The sequence below is a fragment of the Choloepus didactylus genome, chromosome 27, assembly GCF_015220235.1.
Source record: "Choloepus didactylus isolate mChoDid1 chromosome 27, mChoDid1.pri, whole genome shotgun sequence".
Taxonomy (NCBI): domain Eukaryota; kingdom Metazoa; phylum Chordata; class Mammalia; order Pilosa; family Megalonychidae; genus Choloepus; species Choloepus didactylus.
Window position 1 is genome coordinate 7,085,562 of NC_051333.1, and position 16,845 is coordinate 7,102,406.

At 57.7% G+C, this 16,845-nt stretch overlaps 1 protein-coding gene across 1 annotated transcript in view; it reads right to left on the bottom strand.

Moving 5' to 3' along the window:
• The window catches only part of MYH14 (myosin heavy chain 14), a 74,339-nt gene that overhangs the window by 53,610 nt on the left and 3,884 nt on the right, over positions 1–16,845 (bottom strand). The window contains exons 3-10 of the mRNA XM_037819302.1: positions 12,055–12,211; positions 9,522–9,549; positions 9,285–9,387; positions 8,659–8,682; positions 6,262–6,354; positions 5,852–5,915; positions 3,697–3,795; positions 2,743–2,883 (exon numbers count right to left, since the gene is read on the bottom strand). Coding sequence (XP_037675230.1) covers positions 2,743–2,883; positions 3,697–3,795; positions 5,852–5,915; positions 6,262–6,354; positions 8,659–8,682; positions 9,285–9,387; positions 9,522–9,549; positions 12,055–12,211 — 709 coding nt within the window. The remainder of the gene's footprint in view (positions 1–2,742; positions 2,884–3,696; positions 3,796–5,851; positions 5,916–6,261; positions 6,355–8,658; positions 8,683–9,284; positions 9,388–9,521; positions 9,550–12,054; positions 12,212–16,845) is intronic.

Sequence of the window (16,845 nt, forward strand, 5' to 3'; positions counted from 1 at the left end):
GACACGGGCGCTCCACACATCAAGCTGGCGGAACGGGAAATGAGTGCCACCCCCATGGCCGCGATGTGGTTGATTCTCTACGGTTTAAAAAAGCTCACGCCAGAGTCCCGAGGTGGGGAGTGGGGTGGGGCACAGAGGTGAAGTTGCAAGCTCACGGGGTGAGTGTTGAGGCTTCCGTTACATTCTGCTCTCCACCCGTGTGCATGTTTGAACTTTTCCGTCATACAAAGTCAAAAATTGAAACGAAGCAGTGATACCTGCGACAACATGCATGAACCCTGAAGACCTGATGCTGTGTGAGAGGAGCATATGTTGTAAGAGTCATTCATATGAAATATCTGGAAAGGCAAATCTATGGAGACAGAAATTAGGTCCGTGGTTGCCTTGGCTTTGGGGAAGGGCTGGGGGGCGAGAGTTAGGGGCCCGGGGTTTCTTCTTGAGCTAATAAAAATGTTCTACAACTGATACTGTGATAGGTGCACAACTCTGTGAAATAAGAGAAGCCACTGAACTTACACTCTAAATGAATTTCATGGCATGTGAATTATTTCTCAAAGTAGCTGCTAAACGGACGGGGCCATCTCCGCCGGCCACCGGGGACTGAGTCACATCCTCCACAAAAGCCCTGTTCGAGTCTTAACCCATGTTCCTGGGTGTGAACCATCTGCAAACAGGTTATCATCCGCTGAGATGTGGACTTGCTGGCGAACAGGGTCTTGGAAGACCCTCATTCAACAAGGCCAAGTTGAATCAGGGTGGGTCTCCCCCGTGGCTGGAGTCCTCACAAGGAGAGGAAACCTCAGCACAGAGCAGACGGCGGAGCAGAAGGTGGAGGCCACGTGGGAGGAACCAGAGCGCACACGGGGCGGGGGTGCGGGAAAGCCGTCCCCGGGACGCCGCGGACCGTGGCGAGAGCACGGCCTGGCCGACTTCCAGCCTCCAAACCCGTGAGCCCGTCAGTTCCCCTTGCCTGAGCCAACGGTGTGCGGGATCTGTCACGGTGGCCCGGACACACCAGGACGCGTGCTAGAGCAGAACCATCGATGAAATACACGGGTGGGTGGGAAAGGCGAGGGGGGCGTGGCCTGGGAACAACACCCGTGCCAAGGGATACCTGTGCCCAGGCCCCGGGCCTATGAGCCAGGTGCTGGCCAGCAGGCTGGTGCCTCTGTGGGGTCCAGGATGGTCCCGGGGGTGGGGGGCAGTCAGGGCACTGGGGACCCACTGGGCTGGGCCAATGCCCAGGTACTTAAAACCCAGTCCAGAAATATTTTAACATTTTGACCATCAATACCTGAACAGAAGCCTGGAGCAGAGATAGCCTCCTTTTCTAGGGGGGGAAACAAAAATAACTCTTTTTTTTATGTGCCCCAACTTACTGGAAAACTGGGGGCCGCGGGCCAGTGGGAGACATATTTTCTGCAGCAGGGCCTGTGGCTAAAGATGGATTCTGTGACTACTGGCACATGCTGCTTCAAAAAGTTTTTTGTTCCCTGAATGCAAGACACAGAGAAACTGTCCATCTGCGGCCCAGCAGGGAGGCTGCCGGGAGGCTTTCTGAGCTACAGCATGGCTGGGGGCTGGGGGCTGGGGGCGGGCCGGGGCCCAGGGCGGCCCAGAGGCCGGGCTGTTTGCAGCCCGGGGAGTCAGCCAAGCAGCACTCGCTGGATCCGTCCCCAGCCCTCTGGGTTCACCCCAGAGCCAACGTGGCACCTCCCGGGCCTCCTGCAGCGCCAGGGACGGGAGGGGAAGGAGACCCGGCCTGGGCCCGGCCTAGCCTGGAAACAGCCTAAGGTCCTGCCTCTAAGAGGCCGGTTAAAAGGATCACGGTTTATCCGAAAGGCGTGAAACAGCCCGAGGTCCACCTATGCTGCTGGCTGGAACGTGGTGGAGGCAAAACATGGCCCGGCCAAGTAGTGCGGACCCTGGGGTCCCTCGGTGCAGCCTCCTCCCAGCCTCCAGCCTGTCTTTCTGCTCCTAGAACTGATGCCACGCTCCCCCATGCTGTGGCTCTCCAGTGCCCCCAGTGCTGTGTGCAGCCCAAGCCTTGCTCTCAAGCCCCGGCCCCAGGCCCCCTCCCCTGCATGTCCGCACTGAGCTGGGCCCTGCTCCCCCTGGGCTCCCCACCTCAGGGAGACCCCGCCTTCCACCAGGCAGGATCCCTGACCCAAACCCAACCCCCCCTCCGGCCCCAGCCTCAGCCCCTCCAGCACCTGGTCCGTCCTCCACGCAGCCCCAGAGCTGACCTGCCCCGCCCCTGCTCCCAGCCCCCAGTGGTTCCCGCTCACCTCTGCAGCCGCAGCGCCTCACCCCAGTCACCCACTACACCAAGTCCACCGAGCAGTTCACCTCCTCACACACGCTCTGCCTTTCCTGCCCCGGGGCCTTTGCACAGGCCGTTCCCACTGCCTGGAACTCAGTTCCACCAGACGTGTTCCGTGCTCACTCCCTCACCTCCCCCAGACCCTTGCTCAGATGTCCCCATCTCAGGGCACCCCTCCCTGAGTGCCCCCCACTCGGCAGCGTACCCTCATGCGCACATCACCTCAATAAATAAACAAACAACACGCCGGCCCCACCCCTCGCCCTCTCCCTGCTCTGCATCTCCTGCAGCGGGAGAGCCTGCTGGCACAGGGCAGGCCTGCAACAAGCACTCAAGCGGATGCGCTGATGGATGAGCGGCCGGTCCCCGGCCTGCTCGACGGTGCCCCCGACCCCGTCCCCACCCCCGGGCGCGCTCACAGGTGATTTCCTCGTGGGTGAATCCCAGGATCCGCAGGGACTCCAGCGTCTCCTGGAAGAGCTCCCGTTCCTGGCCGGGAGACGCCGCCGGCCCGTTGGTCAGGAAGCGGTAGTGGGAAAACGGCTCCAGGAGGAGGTCGGCTGAAGGGGGCAGAGAGGGGGCAAGGCCAAGGTCAGGCTGCAGAGTCCGACTCGTGTCCTGGCTTCACCACGGCGACCTTGGGCCTCGGCCGCCTGCTTGGTTGAGCGGGCAAGGGTAGGAGGGCAGGTGGGCACGGAAGATCTGCCCAGCACCTGCCAGCCGGTTTCTCCCTCCTCCTTCCCCAGCAGTCCGGAGGGGCTGCAGAACCGAGGGCCTGGGGGCTGGAGGCACCCTCGTGAGTGGGCCTGGGGGAAGACACCTTGTGGCATCAGGGGCTGCAGTGATGGGGTGACAGGAGCTGTAAGGAGTGGGCCAAGAGGGGCCACAGGGGCCACCGGCTATGAGGGCAGAGGGCACGTGGGCTGCGGGAGACGGGGGAGCCCAGGTGGGGGCCGAGAGCAGGAGCAGGAGGACAGGGGAGCCGAGAGGAAGCAGGAGCTGCAAAGCAGAACGAACCAGAAGAGTCGGGAGCCTGGGCAAAGCTGAAGCTGCCCGGCAGAGGAGCCACAGCAAATAGGAGCCCCAGAGCTCCGGAAGTAAGAACAGGCGCCACGGGGCCACGCGGTGGCAGCACCCAGCATGAGCGAGACCCAGAGGGCAGCGCGGGCCAGGGGGTGGCAGGACTCGCTGGCAAAAGTCGGGAGGCAGCAGAAGCTGGGAGGCGAGAGGATCCACAGGAGGCAGAAGCTGGGGCTGCAGGACCCTGGCACAAAGTAGGCACTGGACAGTGATCAGTGTCCCCCATGCTCCCCCTCCCAGGGACCCCGAGATGCCAGAGGCCCTAGGGAGCGGGACGGACGTGCAATACTGACCCTTGAGCTGCTCTCCGGCGCCTCCGAGCAGCTGGTAGAAGACATGAAAGCTGCACTCGTCCTTGGCCTGGCGGACGGCCCGCGACTTCTCCAGCAGGTCTGGGCGGAGGCGAGTCAAGGTGCCGGAGATGAGGAGGGGGTGCCCGCCCGGTCCCCCGGCCCCTGAGGCTGCCGCCCCGCTTCTACCCTGTAGAGCAGCCAAGCTGTCCGGAGTCCAGGCCAGCACCTCCGTCGCCAACTGGATGAGTGGCCTCAGCAAGCCACTGGCACGTGTGCCTCGGTTTCCCTCAGCTGTGACAAGGGCGTGATGCTAACCCCTCTCTCGAGGCGCTGCTGTGTGACTCGCCCGGAACAGTATCCGGTTCATAGCCAACCACAGGCAGCAGCACCTTGCATCGTCGTTATTCTTTAGCCTCAGTTTACCCTCCTGGACACCAGGACGGTCAGTCCCCAGCGCTCCCCTTCTAGGAAAGCCGCCGGCATGTCCACACGCTGCAAACCACGAGAACACTGAGAGCAAAACGAGGACGCCCCATAACTCGTGCACCCCTCCGTGTCCCACGCCCACCGGGCCCCGGAGCAGGAGTTTGAATGACAGTCGTCACCTGACTGGAGCCGGCGGACAGAACGTCCTGGGGCGCTGCCCTGCCCGGGTTAGACGGGGCTGGGTGGGAGGCGCCCCTGAGCCTCAGGTTCCTCGTGGTAAATTGGGGGTGAGGGCAGCATCCACCTCGCAGGGTCAACGGAGCACCCCAGGCACACAGGCCGTGCTCAGGGAAGGCCAGCCAGGCTGGTGCCGGGGACGCTGGCGCTGAGGGGTCACGGCCACCCCACTCCACGGGACCAGAATGGGAGCACGGGCTGGAGAAAGTGAGCAGTGGGGAGCAGGCAGAGAAGACGGACGCATTTATAAAGGGAGTTTGCAAGGCGCAGGGTCAGGGGAGATCCTGAGTGAGGCAGGAGCCGGGGCCACCCGAGCATCTCGTCACCAGGAGGCGGCAGAACCCCGAGGCCCGGCTGCAGAGCTCCCGGTGCCCTACTCCCTCGTCAGCCTGAGGAGAAACCCTTTACTGACAAGTGCTTCTCACCCTTTCTCCCCGGATTACAGAAGAGAGCCAGCGTAGCAGATGCCCCAGGGGATGGGGATGTGCCTTATTATAAATAATTAGCATCAGCATTAATAATTATTAATAATATTAACACTTATAAGGACAATGCTAGTTGACTTCATGTGGCGGGAGCGCTGGGCTAAGCATTTGACTCGTGTGAGTCTACAGTCTGCCAAGACCCCCTAGGGTAGGTTCTGTGATCCTCCCCCTTGGAAGGAGGGGGAAACCGAGGCACAGAGAGGTCAAACCACTAGCCCAAGGTCCCACAGCCTCCAAGCAGCGGGGCTGGGACTCGAACCTGGGCAGTGTGACTTCTCAGCCTGTTCTCTTGTTGCTCTCTCGCGGTTCATCTTTTATTAAACTCTCGCCGGGTTTGTGTGTCACCCCTAGAGAGGCCGGGCAGGGACCCTGAGAGAGGACTGCCTGCCAGGTGGGCCCTGGAGGACATCCGGGAACCTGGACCTCGGGTTTCCCACTATTCTAGGAAATGCTAAGAGGGGCTCCTTGCACCTAAACAATGTGGTTTATTCGGAACACCTACTTTCAGTCTGGGAGTCTGGAATCAGGGAAGGAGCCGGGCAGAGGGTGCTAACGAGTGTAGCCAGCCCCCACTAAACACCCCCAGCGATGGGTCACTAACGAGCTTCCCTGGGCCGCGACACTCCACAGGCTCCTTGTGGAGGGACTAAGAGAGCCCCATGGCTCCCCGGGGAGGAGATGGGGACCCTCAGCCTGGTTTCCCCGGGCTCCGCCCCACGCGCCCTGCCCCTTTGCTGATTTTGTTCTGTGCCCTTTCGCTGTAATGAGCTGTGGCCGTGAGGACGGCCATCTGCTGAGTCCTGGGGGTCCCCCTAATGAACTGCTGAACTGGGGGTGGTCTTGGGGACCCCACCCCACCACCTCATAGCGAGGGGTAGAGATGCTGCACCGGGGATTCCGAGCACCCGGGGTGGGGGGCACAGCGGCCCCCTGAGCAGCAGGACGCTGCACTCCCCATGGGCGAGATCCTGAGGGGACCCCGGCCACCCCCAGGGCTGAGAGGATACAGGTCTCGATGTTGGCGCCCACGATGTAGCCGGCGACATCGAAGTTGATGCGGATGAATTTGCCCTGGGTGGGGGGAGAGGGGCTTCAGCTGAGGCTCGTCTTCCCCCCTTAGATCTGGGGAGCACCCCCACCCCACCCGCCCCATCCAGAGCCAGAGAGGCCTCTCGGCTGGCTTTCCCCTTCACCTGGACCCCACCCCAAGCAAGAGGCCCCAAGGAGGGGCTCTTTGTGAACCCAATCCAGTCCCCTTCCACTTCTCTCTTGGGACCCTGCTCCCAGCCCCACCTCCCTCAGACCTGGGGGTCCAGGACCCCCACCCCCTCCTCCTCAATGGATCCACACATTCCGCCCCCCGGCTGTGCCCGGCTCCCGCCTCCCTGGGGTGCACAGCCCGGCCCCCGGCACTCACGAATCGGGAGGAGTTGTCGTTCTTCACCGTCTTGGCGTTGCCGAAGGCCTCCAGAACAGGGTTGGCCTGTAGCAGCTGCCGCTCCAGCTCCCCCTGCCAGGCGGGCACAGGCCTCAGTGGAACCTGGGGAGCGGGCTGCCTGCGGGGGCCTGGGGGGCACCTGCGCTTCCCCAAACCCGGGGCTGGCCCACTGATCTCTTGTGAGGGGAACAGGGAAACATCTCCAAGACGACGTGGAGTAGAAACAAAACAAAACAAAACAAAAAGCGAATTGCAGGACAATACCCGTGATGTGATGCTACTAATAAAAGGACGAATTAAGGGGAAAAACACAAAACAAGACTATATTTCTCCAGGCCTGTAAATGTAACTGTACGGACATTTTTTGGGTAATGTACCCATAATGTGCATACTTGTAAATGTGCAGAAAAAGGTTTGTGAGGAGACACACTAAACTGCCAACAGTGGAAGACCCCTGAGGAAGGGGGACTGAGGGGAGGAAAAGGGAGTATCCGTTACAGCCAGCAGGTTTTCACAGACTAACTTGTGGAGTTTTAGACCAAGGAGAAAACGATGCCATCCACGTAATGTGCTTCCCCGGTCTGGCCCGCGGGAGGCTTTGCAGGAGACGGTGGTTTCCCTCCCCAGCCCGGCTGCTCCGAGGCGGGGCCCACGCCCCCAGCTTCCCCCAGCCCCTGGGTGTCAGGGCCGTCTGCAGGGGTCTCCTCTCAGCCCACATCTGGCTGAGTAAGGGTGGGATGGCCTCAGCCAGGAGAGGGGCTTTGTGGCATGAGCACATGTAGCCGAGTGAGGGGCAGGGGCCTGGCCGTGGAGAGGCTCAGGGACTCCTCGTTTCCCGAGCTGTGCTGCGGAACCATCAGCTCACACGACAAATATTAAGTGGGTGGGGGCTGCATGCCAGGCACTGGGTGAGGCCTTAGAAAGCAGCAGACCTAAGGGAGGTCTGAATCCCACCTGCGTGGGGCTTGTATTCTGGTAGGTGGACACTGAGGGCTGGGGTCCTGTCCTCCCTGCGTCTCAGCCCCTGCCAGCACTGGACAACCAGAGGGAAATGAGAGAACGAGAGTTTGGGTACCGGGGGAACCTCTCTTTCTCTCTCTCTCTCGCTCACGTTCTTTCTCTCTTTCTCATGGGTGCTTCTGGCTTTGTGATAATGAAATAAAATGATCCATGAAAACACCCACCCCGAGTCTAGCACGCGGTCATCCATTCATTCATTCACTCCTTCACGCCTTCATTCCTTCAATCAACACTGAGCTTGTCCTGTGGGCCAGACACTGTCCCGGACCCTGGACAAGCAGTGACTGAGATGGATGGAAACCCCTGCCCTCCTGATGCTTACATTCAAGAGGGGGAGACAGATGATGATGAGACAAATCAGAAGAGCAGAGCGGGTGCGGAGGGGGTGGTGGGGGGAGATGGCGAGGGCAGGGCAGGGGGCAGCGAGGCTGGGCAGGCAATGGGGCTGAAACAGGAGGTGCCGGGAGGCCTCGCTGGGAAGCAGGCCTTTGAGCAGGGATTAGAGGCGGCGGGAGATGGAACAGCGTGGGGTCTGAGGAAGAGCGTCCAGGCAGAGGGGAGACTGGAGGAGCAGTGAGGAGGAGCAGTGAGGAGGCCAGTGGGGCTGGGGCCGAGGGAGCGAGCGGGAGAGGGTGGAGGTGAGTTCAGGGGGCGGCAGGCCGGGTGGGCCACAGAGCGAGACAGGAGCCACATAGGGGTTCTCAGCAGAAGAGGGACGAGACCCACCGTGCGTGTTAACAGGGGGTACTCAGTAAACGGCACCCCTTTCCCAACCAGGCCAGGAGCCCCACAAGTGGACGACTCAGTGGCTTAACCTGCTCACCAGCCTGTCGGCCTTTATCCTCTCAGTGCCCGGACCGGCACACAGCGGGTCCTCAGTCAATGGCAATCCCTTCCCCTCCTCCCTAGCCAGGCTCTCCAGCATCAGCCATTTCTTTCAGTGCTCTCTGAGCTTACTGCACACAGTAGGTTGCAATAAACAGGAGTGTGGGCCTCTGGGCTGTGGGCAGGCACAACGGCTGTGGGCTCTACGGGTACTCAGGAGGTCAGCAGTAAATGGCAGTTTTGGTCTCTGGGTTGTTTAACGTTGGGAGCTGCAGGCCAGTGTGCACAGGCACCGTGGGGACACGGTAAGAACAGCATGAGCCCAGGCTGCAGGTGCACAGCAGGACAACCACAAATGCCAGCACAGGCCCAGGCTGTGTGCGCACAGTAGGACCACCATAAGTGGCAGTGCGGGTCCCTGGCAGGTGTGCCCATGGTGCCTTGGGCCCCGTCCACCAGGAAGACAGTGGGCTGGACGGTGGGGGTGGCACTCGGGGCAGGGGTGGCTCCCAGTGATGCCCTGCTACTCACATATGACAAGGTGCTGGTGGAGGCCTGAGGACGCCACAGGACACGAGACACGGACCGGGACACGGACCAGCACACAGCACATGGAACGTGGACAGACACACAGGTGAACCGGCGGCCTTGGGGAGGGAGGGGGAGAGGGGCTGGGGAATCTGGGAGGGTGGGGTGGGGTGGCCTGGGCTGGCACCCTCTCCCCCTCCCTGGGGGCGTGGCCTCTGTTTCTCAGCTTTAACCCAGGAGGACTTACCCACCCGCCCAGAGGGCTCATATAAGCAAAGGGCCTAACTCTGGGCTAAGAACCATATAAACAAATCCGGGCCCTGCACGCTGAATGCGAGGCCCGGCAGAGGGGGGCCCAGGAGATCAGGACCCCACCGTGTGCAGGGCCCTGGCCCAAGCACCCATGGGGTCACAGCTGGCCCTCACACCCCTGCACCCACTGGCTTCTGCCCCCCGGTGCTACAGCAGGTATGCAGTGGGTGCTCAAAGGCAGCCCGGAGAAGTCCCCGCGCTGACCGTGGCCTTCTGTGAGGGAGGCAGGGCATTCCAGGGTAAGGGTGGGGGCTGCTGAGGTGTGGGGCGCATGGGGGGAGGTGGGGCGGAGGGCACTTGAGGCTGGGGTCACTTACCGGGACCCCCGGCTCCTTCCTGCCCCTGGGGGACGATGCCACGTGAGCAAGGTACTGGATGACTTTCTTGGTGTTTTCTGTCTTCCCGGCTCCAGACTCCCCGCTATGGATGGGGGGTCGAGGTGAAGCAAAGGGGGTTGGAAATGAAGTCAGATAAGCCCCCCATGCCCGCCTGTTCCAACAGAGCCGCCCAGCCGGGACCCCTCCTCCTCCAGGAAGTCCTCCTGGATTACTCACGTGCACAGAATGGACTGATCCTCACGATCTGTAGAGGACAGAGGGGACATATCACCCACAGCCCCCTATGCTGGCCACCCCTTTTCCAAAATCATTCCTGAGGGTTAAGGGAAAGCTCAGGTCTGGGTGCTCGACACCTAGATTTTAACACCCCACCCTGACTTGTCCCTTGGTCTCTTGTTTGCTGTGTGACTCCGGGAAAGCATCTGTCTCTCTCTGAGCCTCAGTTTCCTCACCTGTAAAACGATGCCTGAAAACCAACTAAACCCCAACCGAACAAAATTCATTTGACAAATGTCAACATGAGCCCCTGGGCCTGTGGGACTCAAAGCCCCGAGAGCGAACTCCTGGACTCCAGAATTGGTCCCTGACACACAACAGGCCTGAAAAACAGCAGCAGCGGTGACCATGGCCTGTTGGGGGGTCACTGGCCCAACCTGAGGGCAGAGAGAGTGGTTCGGGGCTCGGTCCCTGACACCTCCCCCAGCACCCAGCCCTGGGCTTGATGACCACTCAACAAACACTCTCTGACCCCTCCTGGACACGAGCCCTGGGGGAAGGGGTCCTGCCACTCCCGGCCCCCTGGAACCTGCACTTGAGCAGGAAATGAAAAGCACATAAACTGTGGGGAGGGGCTTCTGGCACCTGGTGGGCTGAGGCAGGAACGCTGCTAAGTGCCCCACAATGCACAGGACCGGCCCCTACCTCAAAGAGCTGTCCAGCCCCAAGTGCCAACAGTGCAAACCTGGGAAACCCTGATGTAAAGTAACAGGAAGTGGCTGGGGTCAGGGAGGGGGACTTCTCGGAGGAGGTGGTATTCCAGCTCAACCTGATGGTGCGGGGAGAGGCAGCCCAGCAGGGGCCCTGGGTGGGAGTGAGGTGGCGAGAGACAGAAAGGAAGGAAGGAGTCCAGGGAAGCTGGAGCGGGCAGCGGAGATGGGAGTGGTGGAGAGGGGTTTTGAGGCCGTGATCGGAGAAGGGTCTGGGTGTTTTGTGAGAGGGACTAGAACCCTCCGGGTGGATTTCAGCCAGGCAGGTGCTGCGTTCAATGGGACCTCAGATTTAAAAGCCTGGTCTTGGGGGCCTCACGGACATGCTTTGAGGCCCAGCTGCCCTCTGTAGGCCAGGCTCTGAGTTGCTCTGTGCCTCAGTTTCCCCACCTGAAAAACGGGTCTCAAAACAGCCCCCCTCCCTCAGGGCTGCCGTAAGAACTCAAGAGACAACGTTCAAAAGGCACCCAGTGTTCTTTTTTACTTTAATTGTTGTTTTTTTGCTTTAATTTTTATTCTTATTATTTGTGTGTGTGTGGTAATGAAATGTTCAAAAATTAATTTTCGCAATAACGCACAACTATATAATGGTACTGTGAACAACTGATTGCACACTTTGGATGACTGCATGGTATGTGAATATATCTCAATAAAATTGGATTTAAAAAAAAAAAGGCACCCAGCCTGGCCCCCAGCCCGAGGTGCATTTGTGGCACCCACAGCGACCCACAGGGAAGTGGTGCGGGGGCACTGGGTTCAAATCCTACCTCCACCACCCACCATGTGACCATGGGCAATGACTGCGCTGCCCTGTGCCTCGGTTTCCCCATCAAGCAATTGGGGCTAATGGGAGAACCTATTCCATGAGGTTGCTGAGATCTTAAATGAGTTAATCCATGAAAAGGGCTTGGCATGGAGTGGAACTAACCCTTGCTTTACAGGATGATTTACTCCTAAGATATAATAATAGCTAACACACTCTATAACCAGTAAAGGCAAGGCTACCTATTATTATGTATTATGCATACATTTACAAGGCACGTTATATATAAATACGCTCTGTTACATAACACAGCCACATCAGAGGTCATGTATCACACCAGAGGGTCTCACACTTGCATCTGCATCAGGGACCCCCAGGGCTCTTGTGAAGACAGAATGCAGAGCCCCAGCCCCAGGGGTTCTGGCTCAGTAGGTCTGGGGTGGGGCCTGAGAATGTGCTTTTCTAGCAAGTTCCCAGGGGATGCTGATGCTGCTGGTGCAGGGCCCACACTTTGCAAACTTGTATTACACAATATAAAGATACTACTGCAAGACGCAATAGAAACATAGTATACATTAAACAATGTATATATAAAGTGTGCTGTAAATGTACGGCTGGGTACGATTATGTGTTGTGATGTAAACAGATGTAAAAATTTAATGTTTAATACATATTTTCACCTATACTAAATATTTATTAAAATAGATGATACACAATTCACACAATGAGTCGGCTGTCAATGAGGTGGTTTTATGTATCATAACTGCGGAAGGAATGAATGCTCTCGGAATCACTGTCTCGAGCAATTTTTGCTGAACCCAGGCACCACTCGGCTCCCTGACAATACTCACTGAGAGAAGGGGTGGGCACACACAGAGATAAAAGGGTCCTACCCGGTAGGACCCAGGAGCCTCCTCCTCTCAGCTCCCCAGGAAGCCCCCCAGGGTCTGAAATCCCCGACCAGTCACCTGAGCCCGGCTGCAGGCGGCCCCCCACTCACCCTGGAGCATGCTTCGGTAGGCCCCCTCGGTCACTGCATACACGTGGGGCGGCACCTCGTGGCGCTTCTTGCCCCGGTACATCTCCACGATGGCCTCCGTGTAGATGGGCAGCTGCTTGTATGGATTGATGACCACACAGAAAAGGCCAGAGTATGTCTGCAGCGGGCCAGAGGGGAGAGGGCATCAGCTGCCCAGCTGCCACCCAGCGGCAACAGGGGGCTGCTGCGTACAGCTGGGCAGGGTGGGCACTGCACAAGGACATCCATCTGTGGAGCTGCCATTCATGTCCTGACAACATCAGCTTGAATGTTTGTCACGAACACCTCCAGGCTGATGGTAGAAATGGCCCCTGTGGAAGGGGCACCTTTTTCACATCTCAGCAAGACACCGGGCTGGATGCAGACTCACCCTGACTGGGGATGTGGCTCTGCAGCCAGGCGGCCCTGGGTCGCGGCCTATGGCCCTATGGCCGCCCAGACTCACACGGGCTTGAAAGGCAGCGTTCTTCATAACAGCACAGGACCAGAAACGACCTAAGCGCCCATCGCTTGGTGACTGGTTAAAAGAATTCGTGAGCATCCCAGTGCACAGATATGGATGGAGCATTCTCCAAACCATCATCGAGTGAAGGGACACACGGCTAGAGCCGGGGACAGTAAGCCACTGTTGGAGCTGAAGGGGCAGGGGAGAATATTTTTGTGTATTTGCTTTAACATGCACAGAACATTCTGGAAGCCCGCTCCAGGTACCTGCCGCAGATGAAACGTGACAGAAACACAGCTGTGATTTCCTCTGACTGCAGACTCACAGGTGCTGTTTATTCCACTGTGGTTTGGGGCTCACTCTTAATGGGGGAAATGCTAAAGTTCAGGGAGAGGCTCATGAAAATAAATACGTTTCTTTTTTGGTTTTTTTTTTTTTGCATTCAGGTTCCTAGAGCCCCTGAACCCCATCTCTGCACAACTTGGGCCCCAGGTCAAGGACTTGGTAATGGATTAAGGGTGCCAAAGAGACCGAGTTAATACAGGGGCAACTGGCACCCATCCTGCAGGCAGATGGCTGGAGAGCTAGTGAGACACTCAGTTAAACTAGCCAGAGAGCTAGCTGTACAGCTAGTTAGCAACTTAGCTAGGTAAACCACTCGGTTAGCTAGTTAACCATGTACCTAGTTAGCGGCTTTGCTAGTTAACCATGCAACCAGTTAGTGGCTTAGCTAGTTAACCATTCAACTAGTTAGCAGCTTACTTAGTTAACAATGCACCTACTTAGCAGCTTAGCTAATTAACCATGCACCTAGCTAGAGGCTTAGCTAGTTAACCATGCAACCAGTTAGTGGCTTAGCTAGTTAACAATGCACCTGGCTAGTGGCTTAGCTAGTTAACAATGCACCTAGTTAGTGGTTTAGCTAGTTAATTATTTAACTAGTTAGCCCCTTAGCTAGCTAGCTGGCCAACCAGTCACTTTGCTGGTTAGCGGCCGGGACCTGCCAGGCCCAGGAGGGCGTGCCCCCGCCGCCAGCTGCCCAGCTCCAGGTGCAGAGCCGAGTGAGTGGCCAGCAGGGAGCCGAACAACCGGTTTGCTGGGTGCCTGCCCTCCCCGCCTTGCGGGGTGCTCTCTGAGGGCGGGGTGGCAGGGCCGCATTCCCTGGGAGGGTAGCTCACGGCTGCTGGTGCCCCGGCCCCCACTGCTCACTGCTTGTTGGCGGAGCAACCCACTCCCCACGCCACCCCTCCCTCCAGCCACGCCTGGTTCCCAGGGCAACACCCCGGGAACGGGAACCTGAGCTGGTCGCCAAGACCAGGGGGCAAAGGGCAGAGGCCGGAGCATCCAGAGAGGATCGGGGACACCCTGGTCGCTGGGGTGTGGCTGGGGTGGGAGAGCTGGTCGGAAGGGTCTGGAGTGGCTGCCATGTCCCCTGGGGCCCTGAAGCCAGACGGGAGTCCCAAGCCCGCCTCCAACTCCACTCGGCCGTGACTCCCGCCCCAGTGTCGGGTTCCTCCTTGAGAAAATGGGAGGCCACTCCCCGCCTCATTACTAGGCTGTGGGGATTAGGGGAGATCGCAAAGACAAGCCAGAGGCAGGGCCCCGAGAAGGCGCCCCGGATGCCGGGCCTGGCGCTCTCCCTTCACCCACCCCACCTCGCAGGGACACGCTCCCTTTGAAACCACGTCACCCCAGGTTCGAATCCTGGCAAGCGTTTTCCTGCTGGGGGTGCCTTTGGGCAAGGCACCTGCCCTCTCTGGGCCTCAGTTTCCAACCCTGAAAAATGGAGCTTTTAACCCATGCCATCTAGAAGAATTTTTTTTTTAATTTTTATTGTGTTTATATACAACAAAAAAATTTCCCATCTTAACCACTTTCAAGTATACCATTCGGTGGTGTTAATTATGTTCATGCTGCTGTGCTAGCATCACCACCACCGAGTGCCAAAACTCCATCACCTCAAACAGCATCAGAAACCCTGTACTCATTAAGCAGTAACACCCCATTCCAACGCCGGCCCCCGCGCCCTGTAAGCCACTTTCTGTCTCTAGTGATTTGCATACTCTAGTTCTTTCTTGCAGCTGAGGTCATAAAATATTTGTCCTTCTGTGACTGGCTTATTTCACTCAAGATGATGTCAAGGTTCACCCGTGTTGCCGCATGTTATCAGAGCTCACCTAGAAGGCTTTTGGGGGTGAAACGCAATAAGGCATCTCCCGGTGCCTCTCAGAGCAGGGAGCAGGGTGAGTGCTCGGTAAACGGGGTCCCTCCCTGCCCCGAGGGTCCCAGTGAAGGGACTGAGACCCAGAGTGACCTAAGACCAAATGGCCTATTGGTGGCAGAAACTGGGCTTCTGGAACCCCAATATCCCACTTTTCGTGGTCATCCCCACCACCAGCTGCCCAGCCAATCAACATTCATGAAGGGGCCCAACGACAAGCGGTGCCAAGTGCGGATCACGCCTCAAACATTTTCTAGCTAGGCGACCTGAGCAACCACCTTAAACTTCTGGGTTTCACTGTCCACACCTGTCAAATAGGGATGGGAACAGTGTTTCCCAGCCAGGGCTGCTGGGGACCGTGGGCAAGTTCACGGAGCATGTACGGGGCTCAGCACGGACCCTGGAACACTGCACGCTTCACACACATTAGCCATTATCAGCAGGGGCTGGGCCAGTGCCTCCCTTCTCCAAGCCGTGGGAAAAGGGGTGTGGGGGTAATCCCCATCTCACAGCCTTATGGGGGGGCTCAATAAAGTCACACTGGAAGCAAGTTTAGAACAGCACCTGACAGAGCAGGCACTCACTAAGTGCTAATGACTATTATTAAGGCCACTTCTCCTCCCAGCTTGGCTTCTAGAATCTTCTATCTTGCTCCCATTTCTCAGGCCCCAATTCTCTGGCTCCCTAGCCAAACTCTTAGCTCAGGCCTCACCATTTTTGTTTTTCCTAGACCTTCTCGATAAGTGGATGGGTGGCAAGGTCTGGAGTCAGACTGCCCTGGGGTCAAGTCCCAGCGTAGACAGTTCCTAGCTGTGAGGCTTTGTCCAAATCGTATCCCCTCTCTGAGTCTGTTTCCTACCTGCAGAACGAGGATGATTATAGATATCTGACAAGGTTGATGTAAAGGTTCATGGACCCGTGGTGACTATGTATTAAAAGGCAAAGGGTAGCACGCTTCTGGTGTTAACCCTGATGTCCCCGGCTCTCACTGAGAGTACCTTCTGGGGAAATGAGGGGGCAGAGGCCACTCCCCCAGGGCTTGTAAAGCAAAAGCCGTGTGAAGAGGTGGAAGGGGCCAGTGCGGCCTGAAGAAGGTGCCAAAACCCATCCAGGGTCAGACAGTCTTCCACAAGCTGAGGCACCCTGAGCGACGCACTGCCCCACTCAGAACCTCAGTCTCTTCCTCTGCCAAAGGTGAGTCAAGACTTTACAAAATATTCTAAACTTGTGCTTTGTGACCCTCAACAGGGTAGCTGTTGGAACTGGTTTAAAGGACCAAGGCTGTGGGACCCCACCAGTCTAAGGTGGTGTCAGCAGCGTGACTTTGGGGTGTGAATCTTTCATAGCTGTGTCGCCTAGATCCAAGACACTTAACATTCCTGAACATCGGGCGATAACAGCAGTCCCTGATAACTCACTTAGAACAGTGCTTAGCACATCATAAGTGCCCAATAAATATTTGCTAGCCTCCCAATATTGTTATTTTTCAATACCATTGTCCACATTCCTTGTCAATCTCTCTAATCCTCTCTGCACTTGCATTAAATGAAATTAATAACCCCTTGGTTGCACATGAGAACCACTCTGGAAGCTTCTGAAAAATACCGAGGTCCGTGTCATGCCCTCCAGTGGTCCTGACTTAACCGGTCTGGGTGTGGGGCTCTGGCCTGGGTATGTTCCAAAAATTCCCCGGGGGGGGTCCCAACATGGGGGCAGGATGGACTCGCCATAACTTTCGGCACCACGTGGAGCAGCCCCCCGCAGAGCACCTCTCCACACCAATCCCGCCTAAACTGAAGAGGCCACGCGGTCCAGGGCAGAGCTGGAGGCAGGTTCCCCACGTCCAGCTGGGTGACTTTGGGCCGGGGACTACCTGTCTTTGGGTTGTGGTTTCTTTATCTGTGAAATGGGGACAAAACGCTTTGTAATTGTGAAAATGTACTGAGACGTTTTAGCATGCTTAGCAAGTGCTTAATGAATGTTAGCATTTGTTGCGATTAAGTCTCTCGGCCTCATTTTCCTCTTAAAAGGGGAATAACAAGATGCTCTACCTCGGATTAAATGAATTAATATGTGGTGGCATTTG